At 44.1% G+C, this 19775-nt stretch overlaps 6 protein-coding genes across 6 annotated transcripts; 2 read left to right on the plus strand and 4 right to left on the minus strand.

Moving 5' to 3' along the window:
* Positions 1-2670: 2670 nt before the first annotated feature.
* SERLADRAFT_412719 (uncharacterized protein) lies at positions 2671-6436 on the minus strand (the record flags this gene model as incomplete). Its single annotated transcript, XM_007313227.1, has 11 exons — positions 2671-2996; positions 3049-3452; positions 3507-3946; positions 3995-4290; positions 4342-4546; positions 4598-4681; positions 4873-5004; positions 5161-5411; positions 5459-5981; positions 6063-6249; positions 6325-6436. 11 exons carry the CDS (start codon positions 6434-6436, stop codon positions 2787-2789), a joined length of 2844 nt encoding a protein of 947 aa, XP_007313289.1.
* A 939-nt stretch (positions 6437-7375) lies between these two features.
* On the plus strand, positions 7376-10543 carry SERLADRAFT_433061 (uncharacterized protein; the record flags this gene model as incomplete). The annotated part of the gene is made up of 15 exons (XM_007313228.1): positions 7376-7867; positions 7924-7940; positions 8000-8031; positions 8083-8173; positions 8230-8312; positions 8353-8381; positions 8438-8483; positions 8537-8749; positions 8800-8832; positions 8887-8945; positions 9000-9071; positions 9125-9538; positions 9589-9700; positions 9752-9758; positions 9808-10543. 15 exons carry the CDS (start codon positions 7376-7378, stop codon positions 10541-10543), a joined length of 2436 nt encoding a protein of 811 aa, XP_007313290.1.
* A 219-nt stretch (positions 10544-10762) lies between these two features.
* Positions 10763-11407, minus strand: SERLADRAFT_377408 (uncharacterized protein; the record flags this gene model as incomplete). The annotated part of the gene is made up of 2 exons (XM_007313229.1): positions 10763-11015; positions 11075-11407. 2 exons carry the CDS (start codon positions 11245-11247, stop codon positions 10841-10843), a joined length of 348 nt encoding a protein of 115 aa, XP_007313291.1.
* Positions 11408-11857: 450 nt separating this feature from the next.
* Positions 11858-15712, minus strand: SERLADRAFT_433063 (uncharacterized protein; the record flags this gene model as incomplete). The annotated part of the gene is made up of 5 exons (XM_007313230.1): positions 11858-12169; positions 14504-14677; positions 14733-14811; positions 14872-15185; positions 15239-15712. The coding sequence occupies 5 exons, from the start codon at positions 15710-15712 to the stop codon at positions 11858-11860; spliced, it is 1353 nt and encodes a 450-aa protein (XP_007313292.1).
* Positions 15713-16711: 999 nt separating this feature from the next.
* SERLADRAFT_377410 (uncharacterized protein) lies at positions 16712-17029 on the minus strand (the record flags this gene model as incomplete). Its single annotated transcript, XM_007313231.1, has 2 exons — positions 16712-16862; positions 16914-17029. The coding sequence occupies 2 exons, from the start codon at positions 17027-17029 to the stop codon at positions 16712-16714; spliced, it is 267 nt and encodes an 88-aa protein (XP_007313293.1).
* A 2096-nt stretch (positions 17030-19125) lies between these two features.
* Positions 19126-19521, plus strand: SERLADRAFT_377414 (uncharacterized protein; the record flags this gene model as incomplete). The annotated part of the gene is made up of 1 exon (XM_007313232.1): positions 19126-19521. The coding sequence occupies one exon, from the start codon at positions 19173-19175 to the stop codon at positions 19392-19394; it is 222 nt and encodes a 73-aa protein (XP_007313294.1).
* Positions 19522-19775: the final 254 nt, after the last annotated feature.

Below are 19775 nucleotides of genomic sequence, written 5' to 3' on the forward strand. Positions count from 1 at the left end.
TTAGCCAGAAAAGAAGTGTAAATTGCAGAATATAGGTCCCGCTTAGGACTATCTGATGTAGAGTAGAGCCTTGGTGTACGGTACGCAATCAAATTGAATATATTACATGCACAAAACAATATTGTCTGAATTTGGCCTGATATATCTGAGCACATGGTTTTAAAGTTATTTCCAGCTTCTGTGTATATAACGTGTTTAATCCAGTACAACTTGGCTAAATCCTACAAAAAAATCTCTAACCTGGTCCCATAATTCAGAGCTTAATGAGTTTGAGTTAGAGCATGGTGGAGATGGAATCCTAGGCTAGAATGGCCCTCCAGGGTGGGGCACAGGACAAAGCTAGCTCAGAGTATAACTTTGTCTATATTTCACAAAGGCTTCCTGGTATAATCTGTATCTCTTGTATACATTGCCTGAAACACCATTTACGCGGGCTGAGACATCATGCCTAATAAATCACTGATCAGCTGATTGATTTATGGGATATTCAAAAAGCTAGTGCTTACCAAGTATAGAAAATGCCTACTTTCTGTGCCGTACCACCATAATCCACACAATAACCCCGACCCATATGCTGCAGATCCAGCACTCCCTCCAATATGTCAGGCAACAAATACAAAGCTATATAACAAAACACAATGCCTGGTCAAGTCCTTGGTGCAAGGCGATGAAGTAGGGTATGAGAGTTGAAGAGTATCGGTATAAGCGCAAATCCAAACTAATATTGAACTAGAGAATAATACATCGAGTATGTACTTCTTTATATAGTGAACGGCCATGGTCAGACTGAGAAAGGGAAAACTAAGAAAGTAGTCTGACCAGCTAGCTAACCAATAAGAAAAGAAAGAGAAAGTGGTCCGATCTATTGTATTTACTAATTGTATGAGAAAACATATTGGTAATGGGTGTGCAATTGGCTGTATCAGTAAGCCCATGAGAAGGCGCTGACTCAAAACCTTCTTCGCTTATCAATATCTCTCCAAAGTATTCCCAGACATAGCACTGGATCGTTGCTATATCATTTGGATATCTTCTCAAGGGTTTATAACGAATCTCCTTTGTTGTAAGTACGATAGGATGTGAGTGTGAATAGAGAATAAGAAGAAAAAGGATAAAAGTAATAAGACACCTGCTGTGATCTCTAGTCCAAGGGCAAGAGGAGTGACAGGGATTGAGTCTGTTAACCACAACATGACGGGAATGCGATGAGAAAAATTGATTCCTCACACAATAGGCTGGGATGAATAACCACAACAAAGCCAAAACCACAAACATCAGAATATGGCAACAAAACATTAATAAATCACCCACCTCACAAGAAGATTTACTAAGCAATCCTGGACTAATTAACTGGACACTCATCATGCTACAGGAACCTTACCATATTATAGGGTGCAGTCTGTGTGAACAGCTCCACTGCGTGAGAGGCTTGTAGCTAAGAATAAAGAAAAGCAGTGCAGCACGAGAAAGTGGAGTTTGAACAGAATAGAAAGTACTGTATGGCACAGTGTGTGAAAACTATGCTTCTAGGCTTCCTAGGAGCCAAGGGATTCTTAGAATAAAATTCTGAAACAGCATCCTGGGAATTGTCCAGATGGGCTTCTGGTTCCCACATTCTGTCCTTGTATAGCCTTTCCATTAGACTAGGAACCCTAATTGTCCATGCTTCAAGTGTCCATTCACCACCCGTTCAACTTTAATTTCTTCTTCACCTTCCTGGGTGAACACAACCAGTCCGGGCCAGTCTACACTCTGTCCTGGCAGCGGCCCTTTGTAGGGTTTCACACGGCTAATATTGACCGTGGGTACTACTCTCATTCATTTTGGGAGTTCCAGCTCCACCACATTGGGTTTTTGGTTCAAGTTCCAAGCCATTATAAATTACTCCAGATTTCAAAATGGTGCCTAGCATCTTCTAAATAATGCTGCCAGTGCTTTAGTGCTCTAATAATGGCTAGCATCTCCTTGTCATATATTTGATAGTTGTGCTCTGTAGGCAACAAACTATGCAATAAATAGGCACAAGGCCTCCAAAGGTCATTAGGGCATTTGATTGACAAAACAGCCCCAGCAAAATCAGAAGAGTCAGTTTCTAGCCAGAACTCTGTATCTAATCCGGGAAATGCTAATATGGGTGCTGTTGTAAATGCCTGTTTAAGATTATCAAAAGCTTCTTGAGTGCCAAACAACATCCTTTTTTGTGAGATCGTTCAACAATCTCATCATCTTTGCAAAGTTTTCAACAAACCTTTGGTAGAAGTTGCCTAAGCCAAGGAAGGCCCTAACTCCTTTAATGTGAGTATTTTCTGGCCAATTCAATATAGCTTGAACTTTCTTAGGATAGGCAGAAGTGTGCAGCTCATGCTCATATTTCTGTCCATAGTACACCTGGTTGTATTGAATGGGGAATTGTTGCAATCTGTAGAAAATGCATTGACCTCTATTGAGTCTTCATTTCTTGCTGGTCTCTTATCTCACCTCCCCTCTGTTACAGTATTCACACTCCCTCTACCCGTATCCTACAGCCGGATGCTAGATGGTGTTTGGTCTGGAAATCGGCATTGCAAACTGAGATTGTAATGGCCTTTACATAGCAACTCTTTCATTGTAACACTATTTCAAGCAATGACTGATATTTAGGCATTTCAGTGGCTGGCAAGGCATCTAAATAATATTTAATATTTTCTGACATTTTATGCAGGTGTTCAGACATGTCCACAAATACAAGAGTATGTACAAATGTGACAGTGATGCTATGCAAGCCTATAGATATGGTTTGAGATATACTACAGTTCTTTTGGCTGAGCCAAATTAGACCAGTGCTTGAATGTTTTAATTTTGCTTCGCTCATCTATTTTGCTCAGCATTTCTTGCAGCTTCACTTTGAGCTTCTGACCATGTTCAGCAATGCGAAGAAGAACTACAGAAAACTCGTAAACTTGGAGCGGGTCTGATATGTCATATAACTGGAGGTTCCGCTCCATTAAAAAAATTTTCTATGGTGAGGGATGGTAAGATGTCAATGAGCATATCAATGAACATACTTACTTGTTGCTTGGACGAGTACCAAGCCATTGATACTGCTCCTTCAGACCCAGAGGTGACTAGGCCAAAAAGCGGAAAATCAACGATCCCCAAGGATCTCAGAAAATACAGTGCTGAAACCGTATACATTCGAGACTGGTTCAAAGCCTTGAATGTCGTAGTAACATCTTTTTTCTTGTACTCCGCGGTAAGGACTGGCAATAATAAATCATTGTCTATTTCCCCGTCCTGGGCTGCCTGAAGCTGAACGACATCTTTCGACAGGGTTTCCGAGGACTCGGAGGGTGGTCTCGGAACAGTTGCCGTGAAGACATTGTGCAAGGAGGGATAGGAAGTTGATTTGCTGTTGTCCGTGACCGACGACGGCTGAGGCTCAACGGTCAGATGTCGAGCTGAGTCCGAGTTTGCTGATTTCAATTCAAGTTTAGCAGGAGCTCTACGACTCAGCTATTTTTTCTCACCTCTGTCGTCCTTCCCAGTCCCAGATGCCGACTTTTCCGCACCAGGATGTGCTATCAAAGCAAGATTTTTCACGAACTTCCTGCCGTCGGACTTGCCAAGGATTTTAACGATTTCAGCGCAGACGCCTTCAAGGGGTACGACTAGAATTGCATCGCATACTCCACGTGTTGGTTCTTGGTTGGTGCGACGTTCGAGGGCATCGAGCAAGCGGGCCTCTATATCACCCTTGACTTGCTCGACAAATGAAGCAGACTGGTTACGCGCCTGAAGAGCTTGAGAAACGACGTCTTCATTTTGCCCTTGAGCGCTGAAGTCTGCCAAGCTGCAATGTAATGCATATTGACTTGCTAGCGCAGAGCGCTCTCGCACGTGATCAGCAGCAGAAGTCCTCATCGCGTCAAGGGCTATATTTCGAGGTGCATTTAAAAAACGTTCCAGCCTAAGTAAACGGTTAGATATGCTTTAGGGCGCGTTGCCTAGTACTTACAACACATCACGGTTTGTGCTACCAGTGTACTTCGAGGTCGTGAAAAATTTGAGTAACAGATTGTCCCAATCATGGCGGCGTTCAGCTTCATTAGAATTACGTTTCGCCGCTGCAAGAGCTCGAGTATATGCACCATCGGAAGATGACAACATAGAGGAGAACCGACTGCAGAGGAGTTCCACGATTTTGGTCTCCAGGTTTGGAACCTCGTTGCCACCCTGGACATAGTTATTATAATTTTGAAAAAGCATTCTACGATGCCCTTCAATGCTAAGGTCTGATCCAGGTAGGTCACTCTGCCTTGACGTGAGTATATAAGACGTGGCACTTAGGTCGAGGAAACTAACCAATGTTTTCCAGCTGCTTGGCCAGCAAAATTTAGTCGTTTCGTCGTAAAATTTTATTTTTTCGTTAATATCTTTGTGTTCCGATTCAGGGTCTTGAGCAAGATCTGCTAACAAGATTCTACCGATCGTGAATGCTCTTCTATCAAAAAGCCAATTCGTGATCGATAATTCTTCATCTAAGCCATTCTCACTCTTCATCGCAAAACTAGCCCAGCTGTCAGTCATGATTGAACACATTTAATATATATGCTCTCACCTAGAGTTTGATACATTTGTTTTCGACTTTTTGCTTGCGGAGTACTTGTCGACAGAAAGCTGATTTTCGGCGGGGCTTCTATCTCTAAATATTGTAAGTCACGATTCAACACATGATGTATATGCTCTCACTTCGATAAAATTTTTGTCGACTTTTTGCTTACAGATTGCTTTGCAACGGAAGATTGACTTGCAGAAAAGCTTTTATCGCTGAATATCAATTTACTATATCATTTCCATCACTACGCTCAAAACTTGCCATGCTCACCTGCTCACTTTGTGGTCACTTTGAGTACCATCATGTTTGACACTGCTGCGAAGAGATTTGGAGCCTCTGGGTTCATCGTGTCCTTCCTCGTGAATAGTATGCAGATTTCTCGAAGACATAGTTGGGGACCAGCAGCTAGGCTGAGAACGTGTAGTGTGTAATGGTGGGGTACGGGGAGGAGAAGAGGAAGTATCGCTGCTTTAAAAAGAAATAAATAAGGATGCATGCCCTACAACTACAAAACTGAAAATAGTAGGAACCTCGCGCATGTGGACACGTGTACGTCGCATGCCCACCTTGAAACTCGCTCCTTCCATTGTTCTCCTGATTCAGAGGAGATATCGATGAGATCTGATCTCCAGTGCAGGGAAGGATCCGCATCGACAGACGTTACTGATGTGGCGTTGATAAGGTCCTTGAAATACGACGATAATCCAAGCACAAATTGGGCCAATGTCATGGCGGCCACTGGGTCGGTTAAATCGAATATGCCTAATGACGCCTTAGGCTGAGAGTTTGGGCTGGCACATGCGATATGGACCCCAGGCTAGAGAAGGGTTCAGTCGAGTCATAGAAGAGAGAAGAAGAGCTTACCAAATCTCCGCTCGTCCCAGAATCGTGATCCAGCCAACCAAATAAGACTTGGCCAACAGTTCCAGTCCCTTGGAAAATAATTCCGATAACTGGTTGGTCGATGTGCCAAACACGACGTTGGTAAAGCATACTTGACATGAGAGGGATGATATTATATTCGTCAGCAACCGCAATAATCGGGAGGACGGCGGAGAGATGGCGACCGCGTGTGGGAAGAAGATGGGCGTGGATAGGAAACTTCAAAGAATGATTCTTTGAGCTACTCGTGTTTGCCTTCCTCTTCTTCGTAATTTCGCCGTTATCCCCATAGTTTTCGTCTCGTACATGAGAAGAATTGTCATCGCTAGAAGAGCTCGTACAGCTGTCTTGTGAGGAGTGACATGCTGAGCCAGTGTCTTGATCTTCATCCGCTCGATCGACATAGTGGGCTATAATAAGTGATGCAAAGCCGTCGGTGATTGGACCACTGGAGGAAACATCCTGCGAATGAGGCGCGCGTGGCCTGACAAAATATTCATCTTCACTAAAAATTGAAAATAAATCCGCGCGTCAAGTTATCAGAAACATGCAAACTTCAAAAAAAAAAAAGAGAAAAGATCATTACAGTATCGATATGTGTTCCGAGCAATGGAGAAATAGATGCTTAAGCATTGTGATCCAAATTGGAATGGTGGGGCGAGGACAACCGTATGCAACGCTGCCACTGAGGGCGCGTAAATCAGACGAGGCCGTCATGACCAAGTCAAACACGACTTTCAAAGACGTAGAGCCGCCATAATTCTCGGTCGTTACTATATGATCAGTTGGGTATCCAGATAGAAGATCTATAGAATCAGAGGCACAAGGGGACGTGAAAGGGTATGGACCGGTGGCAAGCCAAGATGGGAGTGGCTGAGAAAGTAAGTCTGCGAGCTTCGCTACAGGAGGAGGCCAGTCATAAATATCTTCAAGCTCGTGAATCACTGTCGTCGCATCCATGGAGTAGAAGGTTATAGCGGTGGAATATGATGGGTTAAGCCCGTGACCTGTTGCGATTGTTCCACTCGAGGCCTCTTGAATCGTGTAATGCCAGTGACTTTGGGTACTGGAGTTGTTCGAAAAGGAGAAAAGTGATAGTCTTTAACGTGATTTACAGTATGCAGCAAACCAGATAAAGCCGACCTTGTCAGCTGCACGGAACCAAATATGCGTAACGAGTTCGACTCGGAACATTTATCTTGGACCTGGCATTGTGTTCCCAATTCGGAAGGTCTGGTCCACAACGAAGGGAGTCACCGTTTGTGGGCAGCCTCCGCCAAAAGTGTGTGATGCTTACCTAATATTCGCATCCCTCAAGTTCGCACTATGAAATGACACAGGGAGTAGTTTCGAGCAAGCTGCGTTATATGGTGTATTAAGCTCGGAATGTACACATAGCAAGTAGGTATTTGTATTCGTACTGTATGAAGTAATGAATGACTATGTTTTATTAAAAATGCAAAGAAACTAGTGATCGCGAGAATCTTGACTGTGCCCCTAGCTCGAGTCCAAGCTTCCATCTTGCTCACAGGGACCACTTCCACATGCAGTGTGCATGTTTTGCTGGAGAACGACAGAGATTTGAGCTATCAATATCCTTATGAGGTTTTTCTTCACTATGCCTCACAGGCCCCAAGGTATAGTCGAGTCTTGTACCCGGTGAATCTCCAGTTGAATAATCAGCTTATCCTTGGTGAGCCGATTCAGTTCTTCTTCATTTGGCGTCAGGACCATCGCTGTGGCATTGCATTCAGCCTCTCGGCTTGCCTTCTTCTGTGCTTCCTTCTGCTGCCTCTGCAACCCTCTGCCTCTTTGCTTGGACCTCACCCTCTTCATGCTGAATGATCTCAAGGTGGCACTTCTTCGGGCAGCCATTGACACCAGCCAAATCCGTTTTCAATGTTTCAGAATAACTTGAAGATGAAGTTCTTCAAGTTCGACAGATCCATAGGCTTGCATTCACTCCATAAGCGCACATTCGCGTCAAAATTGCGCCGACATTCAAGTCTAGCACAAGCTCTCCGCAAGCAAGCTCCAATCGACATTCATCCAGAAGTCGAAGACGCGTTAGGTCGTAATATACCTGTTGTCGCTCTCGAGTCAACCATAATATCCCATGGCATGCCCTATCCTACTTCGTTGGAGACAGCTCAGTCTCTTGAGAGTATAGTCAGATCTACTGGCAGTGTGCCAGCCACTATTGCGCTCATTGGCGGTCGCATCAAGATCGGTCTCCAACCTCTCGAGTTGGAATACATTGCAGACACGACTGCAAATCCCAATATTACCAAGCTTTCGAGACGTGATATTGCTCCAGCAATTTCTATGAAAAGGGACGGTGCGACAACGTGCAGCGCCACGTTGATATTCGCAGCTTTAGCAGGCATTAAGGTAGATTTATAACCTTTTGGAATGAAATCTTTGCTGATGCAACATTTCTGAGTTAGGTCTTTGCTACAGGAGGGTGAAACGTTTTCTATCTGCATGGAAGTCCTTTTTTCTGACATCGATAATATTATACAGGTTAGGCGGAGTTCATCGTGGTGGAGAGCGCAGTCAGTAGTTTCCACGTCACCATCTTCTAACCTGAGGCTCACTACGAAAAGCTATGGATGTATCTGCTGACCTGCAGGAATTGACTCGTTGCCCTGTTGGACTAGTCTCTGCGGGGGTGAAGTCCATTCTTGATATAGGGCGGTCAGTCTGAACAAGCCTTCCAAGCTAAATATCTGCTCATTAAGAGCGTCTTGCAGAACTCTGGAATATTTGGCAAGTCAGCTTAATCATGTTCAAAGAAGCGTTGACCTATCGACCAACACTATAGGAAACTCTTGGAGTACCGGTTCTGACTTATGGCCAAACTAACGATTTCCCAGGTTTCTACACCGCTAGAAGTGGCTTTAAAGTATGTCTCCACTAATTTCATACAAATTCGATAACGGGGATATCAAATCTTACCAGACACCTTGGCGAGTAAACGATGCAGGAACTGCTGCAACGGTTTTACGTGCGTACTAACAAATTCACCTAATCACAACCACTAAGTTGTAGGATGTTCAGACACACAATGGAAGCTTGGGATGACAAACGGAGTTCTATTCGCTGCTCCTATACCAGAAGAATACCAGGCGGCTGGCTTGGCCATCCAGCAAGCGGTTGAGCGGGCCATCTCTGAGGCTGAAGACAATGGCATCCATAAGAGTGGAAAAGAAGTGACGCCTTGGCTTCTGAAACGTGTCGGCGAGATAACGGGAGGGAAGTCTCTTGCTAGCAGTAAGCATACGACCAGATTTACTCGCTCATGGTTTGAGTTCAAGTTACAGATGTCGCACTTGTACGAAACACGGCACTAATCGGTATGTAGTGACTATCGCACGAAAGAAGTTCCTTGTCGACCAACTCTTTAACAGGCGGTCAGATTGCCGTAGAATATGCAAAGTTGGAACGATATACTACAGCACAAGATGTTGTAAGGATGAACCAGCCTCCCGTTCCATCGAAAGTACTCATCGTTCGTATATAGCAATTACATCCTGTTGCAAAGCTTTCCACTCTAACCAATCTCACTATACAAGAAAAACCAGTCTACTCCAAGGTAGGTAATTCCGATTTCGAGCTAGCTCCGAAATAACAATACAGGTATGGTAGACAGAGCCATCTCCCTCACTAATTGTCGTCGGCTGTGCGGCAGTTGATATAACTTCCCAACCTTATGTGCATCCAGACTCGAATTCTAACCTTGTTTTACACTCCACTTCGCCTGGAAAGGTATCCATATCCTTAGGGGGAGTCGGACGCAATATAAGCGAAGCGGCTCATAGAATTATGTCTTCCCAATCGCCTGACTTGTCTTCTGCCACCATGTTAATGTCTCCAGTCGGTAGTGATCCTTTTGGCCGACTACTTATGGATGAAACTCGGATGCTCGGTATGAGAACAGATGGATTAATCGCGAACGATGAAGAGAGTTCCGCTGTCTGCAATATGCTTGTCGATGCCTCAGGGAATCTCAAGGAAGGCGTTGCTGACATGGATATAACATGTTCATTAGATGGAGATATGGTTGATCGATGTCTTCCTTTAGTTCCGCCAGCGACCTGATGAAAATTTAGGTCGTGCGGTATCTAGAAACGTACACGCCCAAAGTCTTAGCTGTCGATGGTAATTTGTCCGAAACCACGCTTACAACACTTGTAGATTACTGTTCACAGAAAATACTTGACAGTAAGTCACAGCCAATCATTATCAAACTTCCTTCTCTTATCATTCGTTCAGTTTTCTTGTGGGTACATTGCGTTGCATAACTACGTGCACATCTGAATTTCCATCAGCGAACCTACATCGGTCATGAAGTCGACGAATATCCTTTCAGCAATTGCAGAGGTCAAAGACTTAACGCGTTCTCCTGTAACCTTTGCATCTCCTAATATCCTTGAGCTTTGTCGCATATACCATGAAGTGCGCTCACCCTCGTGGGACCTAATGTCTAGTGAAGCATGGTGGCGTGTTATCGACGGGTTTGGACTGGGCTCGGCATTCCGCATGGATTTGGAAAAATTAGCTCGAATGGATGTCTCAAAGGACGACCCCAGACAAGGAACACTATCTTTCCTAATCAGCGAAGGCATTGCACAAATGGCCATAAATCTCCTCCCGTTTTTCGAAAAGCTCGTGATAAAGTGTGGGGAACGTGGCGTCATAGTCGCCATGCGCTTAAGCGGACATGTTGTGGAAACTTTGCCGTGGATATCAGCGACCAATAGCTTCGATGCTCGCCGTGTCATCGCCCGGTCTATGTCTTCACGGGAGATGGTCGTTCTGCAGCACTTTCCAGCTCTACACATTGACAAATCATCCATAATCAACGTCACAGGAGCTGGGGATTCACTGGTCGGCTCGCTCCTTGCCACCCTTGTGAGCAACCCCAAGGCGTTTGAGAGCCCAAAATCATTGAAGGACATGGTCGATAAAGCGCAACAGGCCGCAGTGTTGACTTTACAGAGCTCGGCTAGTGTCTCTCCATTACTTTCAGCTATGTCTGCATCTAAAAAAACTCTGGAGTTGTAATACAGGTATTTTGATCTATAAACAAACATGTTATCATACTCAATTGGCCTTCATATATTCGAGACCACTTTCAAACAACACTACTGACGTGCACGTGAAATGCACGTGTTAACCCCTGTCTCCCATTGGTTTTTGGTGTCTCAGAACTTTTGCACATATGCCAGTCATTGCCTGATTTTTGTCTTCATTCTCTATGTGAAAGCTCTATAATTTCTTTTTGCAATTGCTCTGAGCAACTATTAGACCCCTCCATCTGGTAACCCGCCCCTCGCTAATACTTACTTACCAGCTTTCTTATCAATCCTCCTTTACTACCCATTGACCTGAACCGTCCACTTTAACACTAAGTTTCCATTTTTGTTGGTCCATCCACTGATCTTTGAGAAACCCGTCCCACCATCGTATGTGAACCTCCCCATAGTTGTCAAAGAAGTAACCCGCAATTCTCGGATCTGGTCCCAGATACTCATGCCTGCGATATCGAGTTGATCAATTCGAACTAGACTGGCTTCCGCAAAACCATCCACTCGCCTTCTTGATACGACGTCATCCGCGTGAACATAATTCACTGCCTTTACACCGTCAGCTTTCCCCTCTTTCAACTCCATATAATGTTCAAATACGAATTGATTGAGATCCATCCCCTCTGAAATCCCTCGTACATCCACTCCGCCCCGTGCTAAATAGGTCCGCGGGAGATGCATCCTCGTGCGATATTCGACACATTTTTTTTGTAGAGGCCATCGATGAACGTGCCAGGCAGATGCTCTACTGATATCTGTTAATTTTTTAATCGCAACTTGTCGTTCCTTTTCGCTCGGTTTTGGAACATCCAAGGTCAAATTTGGTTCCTTGTTTTCCTGCTTGGCCTTCATAATTCGTGCAGCTTGACGACTGACAAAAGAATGTGAAGCGACCAACGTTGATCGTAATTTTAGCTGGTGTCTTTTATTTGATCGATAGCGACTTCGAATTTGATCAGTTTGCTGAGTGTCGCTCCAGATTCAGAGCTTAGCAAAAAAAGGTCAGAATTCGAAGCATGCATGTACATCTGCGAGTCACATATGCTGCACATTTTGCTCATAGTAGAGTCATACACACTGTGGGAAATAAGGTCACTGAAAGCCAGCTAGTTCATCACCGACTGATCTAAGCCCAGTGACCGCATCACTGAAACCACCACTAGTATTCAGCGTTAACACTGATCACTGATGTTCATTGTATATTACAATAATTCAATGATGTACCAAGTGCTAAAATCAATTAATCATTCTGGTCAATCACTGAATTTTTATCAAAGAGTTTCGAGGCAATCTATTGCATAAAGTCATCATCTGAGCCTGGTCCGGAGTCATAAAACTCAAATTCCACTCCCTCTGTGTCCTGGTGTGTGAAAGCGACTGAAGCAAGACCACTTGTTCGGTCTATAATTCCCCACTTTCCTCTGGTCTTCACTCGTCCGACAACAGCTTTGATGTTACGAATGTCCGTGGCAATGGCAGCTGCTAATCCACCATACACAGCAACTTTTAGAGCTGCATCTTTACCCTCAGTTTTACATGGTGTGATGACTGCCAATAGAAGTCCACGACCAGATAGATCCTTCCAAAAATCATCATTTCCAAGCTGGCAGACAAGTATTTGTTCGAAATGGCCATAATGAGTGGCAGTGATAAAATAACCATGCACACACGGGCAAGAAAACGTGCACTGCGAAAAACCTGAGATTACGAATCATGAAAATGTCCCGAAAACCCGGTCTTTTCCGGCACATTTCAATCAGATTTTGCCTGCATGTTCGGTTCTAGAGAGCTACACAAAACCTGTAGGTTTTCTGCACATTTCAACTAGATACTCATGAAGGACTTGGTCGTTTTCTGGAGTGCTTTGAGTTCCATAAATATGATTTATTATTTTAGTATTTTAGTTAGCTTGTAAATAGGATAACCCTCATCGGTCTTAAAAATAAGCTAAGTTATTCTTCATATTATACCACCACCTCAAGATGACTTCCCTTACTCAAGACGAATTTGAACAATCTGAAATATCCACTCAACTTGTCCTGCCAGGATATAGATATGAATATCAATCAGACAAAGATAGCGAAACCTTATTGCAAATCCAGGCACAGAGTCTCGACTTTGGCTATCACTCCAAGCGCGACTTGTCCAGTACTCCAAGTCCAAAGCATTTTGTGTCCATCATGAAGACTTTTGTCTTGTCAGCTTGCTCTTTCTCCACCTTCTACACCACCAAACTTGTCCATGCCCAAAAGGCAATCAACTCTGCTTGTACAACCATCCTTACAATCCGCCAGCTAATCAATGTCCAAAACAACCATTCTCGACGCATTGGGGAAGCAATAGGTCAAGCCCTTGATATCATCCGATCAGCAAGGTGATCAGTCCATACTATCAGTGAAGATATGGACCGCATTCATATTGATATACAGAGGGATCCATCTGCTTAATCATACTACAATTTATCACTGTGAGGAATCAATTTTTCTTATCACATTCCCGTCATGTCGTGGTTAGCAGATTCGATCCCCATCACTCCTCTTGCCCTTGGACTAGAGATTACAGCCGGTGTCTTATTACTTTTATCATTCTTCTTCTTATTCTCTCTTCACACTCACGTTCTATCGTACCTACAACGAGGTAGACTCGTTGTCGACCCTCAAGAAGATATCCAGATGACATAGCCACGATCCAGTGCTATGTCTGGGAATACTTCGGAGGAATATTGATAAGCAAAGAAGGTAGTGAATCAGCGCCTTCTCATGGGCTTACTGATACAGCCAATCGCATATCCCTTACCAATACATTTTCTCATACGATTAGTAAACACGATAGATCGGACCACTTCCTCCCTTTTTTCTTATTGGTTAGTTAGCTGGTCAGACCACTTTCTCAGTATTTCCCTTTCTCGGTCTGACCATCGCTGTTCACTATATAGGGAAGTATATACTCGATGTATTGTTCTCTAGTTCAATATTAGTTTGGATTTGCGCTCATACCGATACTCTTCATTCTCATACTCTGATTCACCGCCTTCAAGAAAGGACTTGACCAGACATTGAGCTTTGTTATATAGCTTCGTATTTGTTGCCTGACATTGTTCTGTATTCATTGAATATCTGTTGCCAATTTCTAGTTCTACAAACCTTGGGATCTATGTAGCATATGCAGATTGTTTCCAGGGACTGGAATTGATTGATAGTGATCAACTCACATCTGCTGTAGCCGTGATTACCATCAAACTCAATCAAGACATATTTACTGATAAACTTTGGATCATCCATTTGTTTGATTGTATAAGTATCTATTTTTGACATGTGTTGAATATCTAAACATTCTACAGAGTGGTGTTGAACCACCTAGCAATGACTGGTTGGACAAAATTGAGCAAAACCTCAACAGCTCACAAGAATAATCCCATCCTATCAATGGGCTCCTTTATTCTGAAGACTCTAGCTCTGGACAACCATTTTGCTTGAACAGGTCATCTTAGTGAGTCTTTCCTAGTATCTCATCAAGGCTATTCTGTGCTTTTGTACTGATGTCTTCTTTTGGAACTCGTTCAATTCGTATAAAAATCTTGTCGCCATCTTTGGCTGATTGTTTTTGTTTGCGGTGCACAACCCCATTCAACCCATCATCAATTGGATTTTCTTCATCACCCCACGCTGTACCACTGTAAGCAAGCCTTGAAGAACCAAGAATATTGCTATATTCAGCCAAGGCCAGTAGTTTTGGCTTAATCTGCCACGCACAGAGCCAATGTTTGAGGAGTTTTGTGAAAGGAAGTGGATAGTTGTTGATGATGGGGCCATGAACATGCAGTGTCATGGCTTTTTCTTTGCTCGGCTTTGGATCTGGGATTTTCTCAAGGTTGTCATATATTGTTTGAAGTTATAAAGGTCAGTGTTTTGTGAAGTTTATATGATTTATGACTTACTATTTCACTCCAATAATCTGGGGCTCTACTAATGAATGTCCTAACCTCATCTGACATTGGCCAATAATCCGGATTGTCCTCATCGTCAGACATAGCATTTAGGATAAATGCGGCATCAAATTTCTTGTCGGTGTAAGTAGAAAATGGCTGTTTGCAAATTTGTTGGTTGAGTTTCTGTTTTGGAACAGGTGAGTGCAAGAATCATCATATCATTGTCTGAAACACTCACAGACTGTGCACAAGAGTCTCTGTGTGCTTTGGACACTGACATGCTTACAAGGTTCTCTTCTTGAGTGTCAGATAGGTCCCTGTCATCTTCATTCTCTCAACTCGCCAGTGCCTTGTCCTTTTGCAATTTCAAACAATACTGCCTTGCCATATATTGGAATTTCACACAAATTTGATGCTTCAGGTTCTTTGGTAGCACAAGCTGAAGCATCCCTACAATTGGTGGTATTTCTACTGTTGCATTAAGTATGACCCATTGTTGAATTTCTACTAAATTTTTGCTATTTGCTTTGTCGTCAGCTGATAATTTCCAGTTATAACAATGTGATATTTTTTGAGTGGCAGTGTCTTTCGGACATTGACTGGGATCAATTGACAACAGGTAATCTGGTAAGTGCTTCGCTTCGAGTTTATCGACACCAAGTTTTCTCATAAATACTTCATTTATAGCATCCTTGTATATTATAGTGAGTATGGTTCTGGGCTATAATGCAATATGACACTCACTTTCACAGGCTTTGAGTCAGCCGCTTCAAAGCTCAAAGCCTCTCGTTGGTGGGGAGTGAGTGTTTCGAGTGCAATAGTCACAGGATTGATGTTGTTGAGGGAGATTTGAATTGAGGTGAGCACATCCTTCATATGTTCCCTGTCACCACTAATATCTGACTCATTATTTTCTTCCTCTCCTCCACTTTCCTCGCATTCTACACAGTAAACCCCTCCTGCCTTGTTGAGTGCAACAATTTGTTTTTTCAGGTTGTCCATCTCAGCTTTGATTTGTTGATTATCCTGTTTCAACAGGATATTTTCGGCATTCAAAACCTTGACTCTTTTGTCGGTAATGTCTCTGAAATGCTGGTGAGTAATCTTAAGATCTTCTATTTCTCTTATAGCTGCTTTCAACATGATTATGTTGGAATTAGGTGTTCGTTCATTTGTTGGTCCCTCAAGTTGAGAATGGGAGTTTGGCTCGGAAGCCATAGTGCTGGGGATTGTGAGGAATCGATTTTTCTTATCGCATTCCCGTCATGTCGTGGTTAGCAGACTCGATCCCCGTCACTCCTCTTGCCCTTGGACTAGAGATTACAGCAGGTGTCTTATTACTTTTATCATTTTTCTTCTTATTCTCTCTTCACACTCACGTTCTATCGTACCTACAACGAGGTAGACTCGTTGTCGACCCTCGAGAAGATATCCAGATGACATAGTCACGGTCCAGTGCTATGTCTGGGAATACTTCGGAGGAATATTGATAAGCGAAGAAGGTTGTGAGTCAGCGCCTTCTCATGGGCTTACTGATACAGCCAATCGTACATCCCTTACCAATACGCTTTCTCGTACGATTAGTAAAGACAATAGATCGGACCACTTTCTTCCTTTTTTCTTATTGGTTAGCTAGCTGGTCAGACCACTTTCTCAGTACTTCCCTTTCTCGGTCTGACTATCGTCGTTCACTATATAGAGAAGTACATACTTGATGTATTGTTCTCCAGTTCAATATTAGTTTGGATTTGCGCTCTTACCGATACTCTTCATTCTCATACTCTGATTCACCGCCTTCAAAGAAGGACTTGACCAGACATTGAGCTTTGTTATATAGCTTCGTATTTGTTGCCTGACAAAATATTGAACTCACCTACCTCGAATCCTTTTCCAGAGCCCCTTTTTGGGAAACCGTTTCCTTACACCCTAAAACAGACTGTCGTTGCCATTGCACCGGTCTAAACCTTCATCATCACCTTCTCCACCTCTCTACCATCCCTATCCCTCTCCTCACTATCGTCATCGACCTCTCACTATCCACCCCATTACACCTATTGTCGTTCAGTCTTCTCAAACTGGACGCTTTCTCTACCATCACCGCTCTCGTCCAATTCTTTGCGTTCTTTGCCATCATCAGATACCTACAAACCGGACTCGTCAGCGACGTCGTATACCTCCATCGTGTCTACCTCCCAACAGCTCTCAGAAGAGTGGGTATCAGAAGCGGACCGCAGACACCAAAAAGATTTCCTCGCAGCTCTCAACAAACCGCTCCCGGTCCTCCCCGTCCCTACCAAAGCCCGTACTCCAGACGTGGAAGGAACGGTCGAACAGATCACTGAGTTGTATCAAGACTCCTCTGCTTCGTCTTCACCAATTGATCCGATCGAGGATATCATCCTCGACATAAACGACGCACTCGCTCTCACCCAATCCATCTTTTACCATTCCGCCATCTGTAGGAGAAATTCTCGCAGTCTCGAGGAGATACTCCAACATCTCCGACAGAGCACAGAGAGAACTTTTAATCTTCATATCCCTGCGGCACGAACAAATTCCGTTGATAGACTACTTCGAGAGCCTAGTACGCCCGAGTTACGAGAACACTCAGAGGGTTAAGCTTTTGAAAGGAATAGCCAACGTACAAGAACGAAACCTGCAACTTATTCCGCAGAGCCACATCCCAGATCTCCTCGATCTTTATCAAATCCGCCCTCTCATTTTTCCAGACATACCCAACCGCCTCCTCCCTTACGACTTCGAACACACCTTGCTTTGCGGCATTGTGTTAAGGAAGAGGCCTAACGAGGAACCTACCTACGATATCCCGTCCTCATTTTTTACATCTGACTACTACAACACCTACTCCGCCTCTCCTGTCAGTTACCAACCCATCCAGTACTTCTGCATCGGCAATCATCTGGACCACCTTTCTATTGTCCAAAATCTGACACGACTTCGCCGAACTCTCTACCTCCCTGAAGTCCAAGATCTTGACGCATTCGGGCCGCGGTTTGGTCTTCAACACAGCACTTCTATTATAATCGTCACGCCCTCTACTAAAGATCATATTCGACGAGTTGTTGCTGCGTTAGCACGATTTGATCAGCTCATCGCGACTGCTCAGAGGAAATCCCGTGACGGAGAAGACTACACGACCGAAATCGACAACATTCGACACGTTTCAGAATACGTCGACGAATATTACTGGATCCTAGAAATCCTCACTCCATTTGTTGTTAACCAACAATCTGATCACCCCGAACGTTTCATTGTTACAGTACTCCAAAGCGATTTCTGGGCCGTTATCAACCATAGCTCACGAACTCGTATCTATTCGCAGTACTCTTACACCTACCAAGGTCGGAGAGGAGAAGCACCGCTCATCCCGTCGGTTGAACAACTTTTTGCACCTTGCGCAGAAAGGATAGAACGAGAAACAGGAAGTTCATTAACAGATATACTTGGAGGAGAATCTAGCAGCGAAACCGAGTCGGAAAGTGAAGAGTCTACTCAAAGCGTAGAATACTGGAGACCCCGAGAAGCAGAAGGAGGAGACTTCCCTAGTAATTTTACGTTTGACCCAGACTTTGAGTAAACAAAAAAGGACTAGTTATCTAGAAAGACTTGTTATCTAAAAAACCCGTGATCTAAGCCGTTGAAAATCTGGAGCCCTATCGAGAACCCCGTCCTCTGGTCACTCCCGACACACCTCCCCCACAATCTCTAGGAGCTGCTGCTGAAGCTCTAGAACCAGACGATCTGTATCAATCAGCAGGACCAGAAAACTTTCCTCCCCCACCTCCAACTCCAGAACCCGAAAACCAACCCGACGATTGGTTCGATCAGGAATCTTTGGACCTTGAACCTGATCTAGCAGCAGCAATGGCCGACGAAACAAATCAAGGAAGTAAAGCTGTCCTTGCCACTCCTCCATTCGAATTCATCGGTAAAAAGGAAACATACGTTGACTGGAAGAACGCTTTAGCAAACTACTTTTTCGCCTATCCCAGAAGTTTCCAAACCAACTCCTCCAAAATTCTCTTTGCACTATCCCGGATCTCGTCCGATAAAGCCAATGACGCCTGTCATACATGGAAGGCGAATTTCAACAACAAAACCGCAGTGCTAGGAGACCTATTTGCACCGCGAAATTGGGGAACTATCTCAGAATTCATCAAGGAATTAGATAACGAATTCTTGGACCCCCATCTCAAGTTGAAAGCAGAGATTGCCCTTCACGATTACGAACAGCGAGAGATGACGGTAGACGCATATTTTGGAGGACTCGAATCCAAACTCATGGAAGCGGGATTACCACCAGACGCAGATGAAAGTTATCCGTTCATTCACAGTATCCTTCGCCGCAACCTCTCTCAATTCCTTCGTGATCGTATCTCGCAACAGGAAAACCTACCCACCACGTACTTAGAGTGGAAGGCAGCGGCAAGGAAATGGGAACAGCGAAATGAAGAGCTTAATCTGGAAAGGAGGAGAGATAAACCACCTCAACAGAGGCTGCCAACTCAGTACCAACGATATCAACCGCGCTATCAGCAGAACCGGGACTACCCTCCGCCACAGTATCGACAGACAGTACCGCGAACAGAGACGCGAAGACCACAATATATCCAACAGCGACCGTATTATACTCCATCTCATAGACCACCGCCCCAGAATGCAGTCCATCCAAACACAGCAGGAACGTTTGGAGGATCAGGTGTACCTATGGAGATTGGGAGTTCCAACACGCAGAGACAACATCGGCCCAACCCGAATGTTACTTGTTACAACTGTGGCGAACGAGGCCACATTGCTAGAAATTGCCCACATGGAAAGATGGCAATACGATATATGGAAACGGAGGAAACCAAAGACACTCCCACTACATCGTCATTAAAAGAAATCGAAGCACCCCCGAAGGATTTTCAGAAAGGTCAGGAGTAAGCACGGACTCTCTGACCCGAAATGTTGTAATTAACCCTCGTATATTACCAACGACTGCAATAAAACGAGTTGATCAACATCTACGTGCTGTAACCGAAACCTACGCAAAGCCACATTCACCGGAATGGTTGGCCAGACGAATCAAAGACCAGAAACCAGAAAGAGCAAGAGCTCTGTTACGAAACTGGGCCCATAAAGATCACTACGAGCATATCACCCTGCAGGCGATACAGATGCTAAAGAACCACGACGAAGAGAACATTATAGAACGCATCCATGCTTACACCTCGCCGCACAACCCTACGTCAAAACGAAGCCTCCACGTCATTTCTCA

The sequence above is a fragment of the Serpula lacrymans genome (assembly GCF_000218685.1).
Source record: "Serpula lacrymans var. lacrymans S7.9 unplaced genomic scaffold SERLAscaffold_2, whole genome shotgun sequence".
Classification (NCBI taxonomy): Eukaryota; Fungi; Basidiomycota; class Agaricomycetes; order Boletales; family Serpulaceae; genus Serpula; species Serpula lacrymans.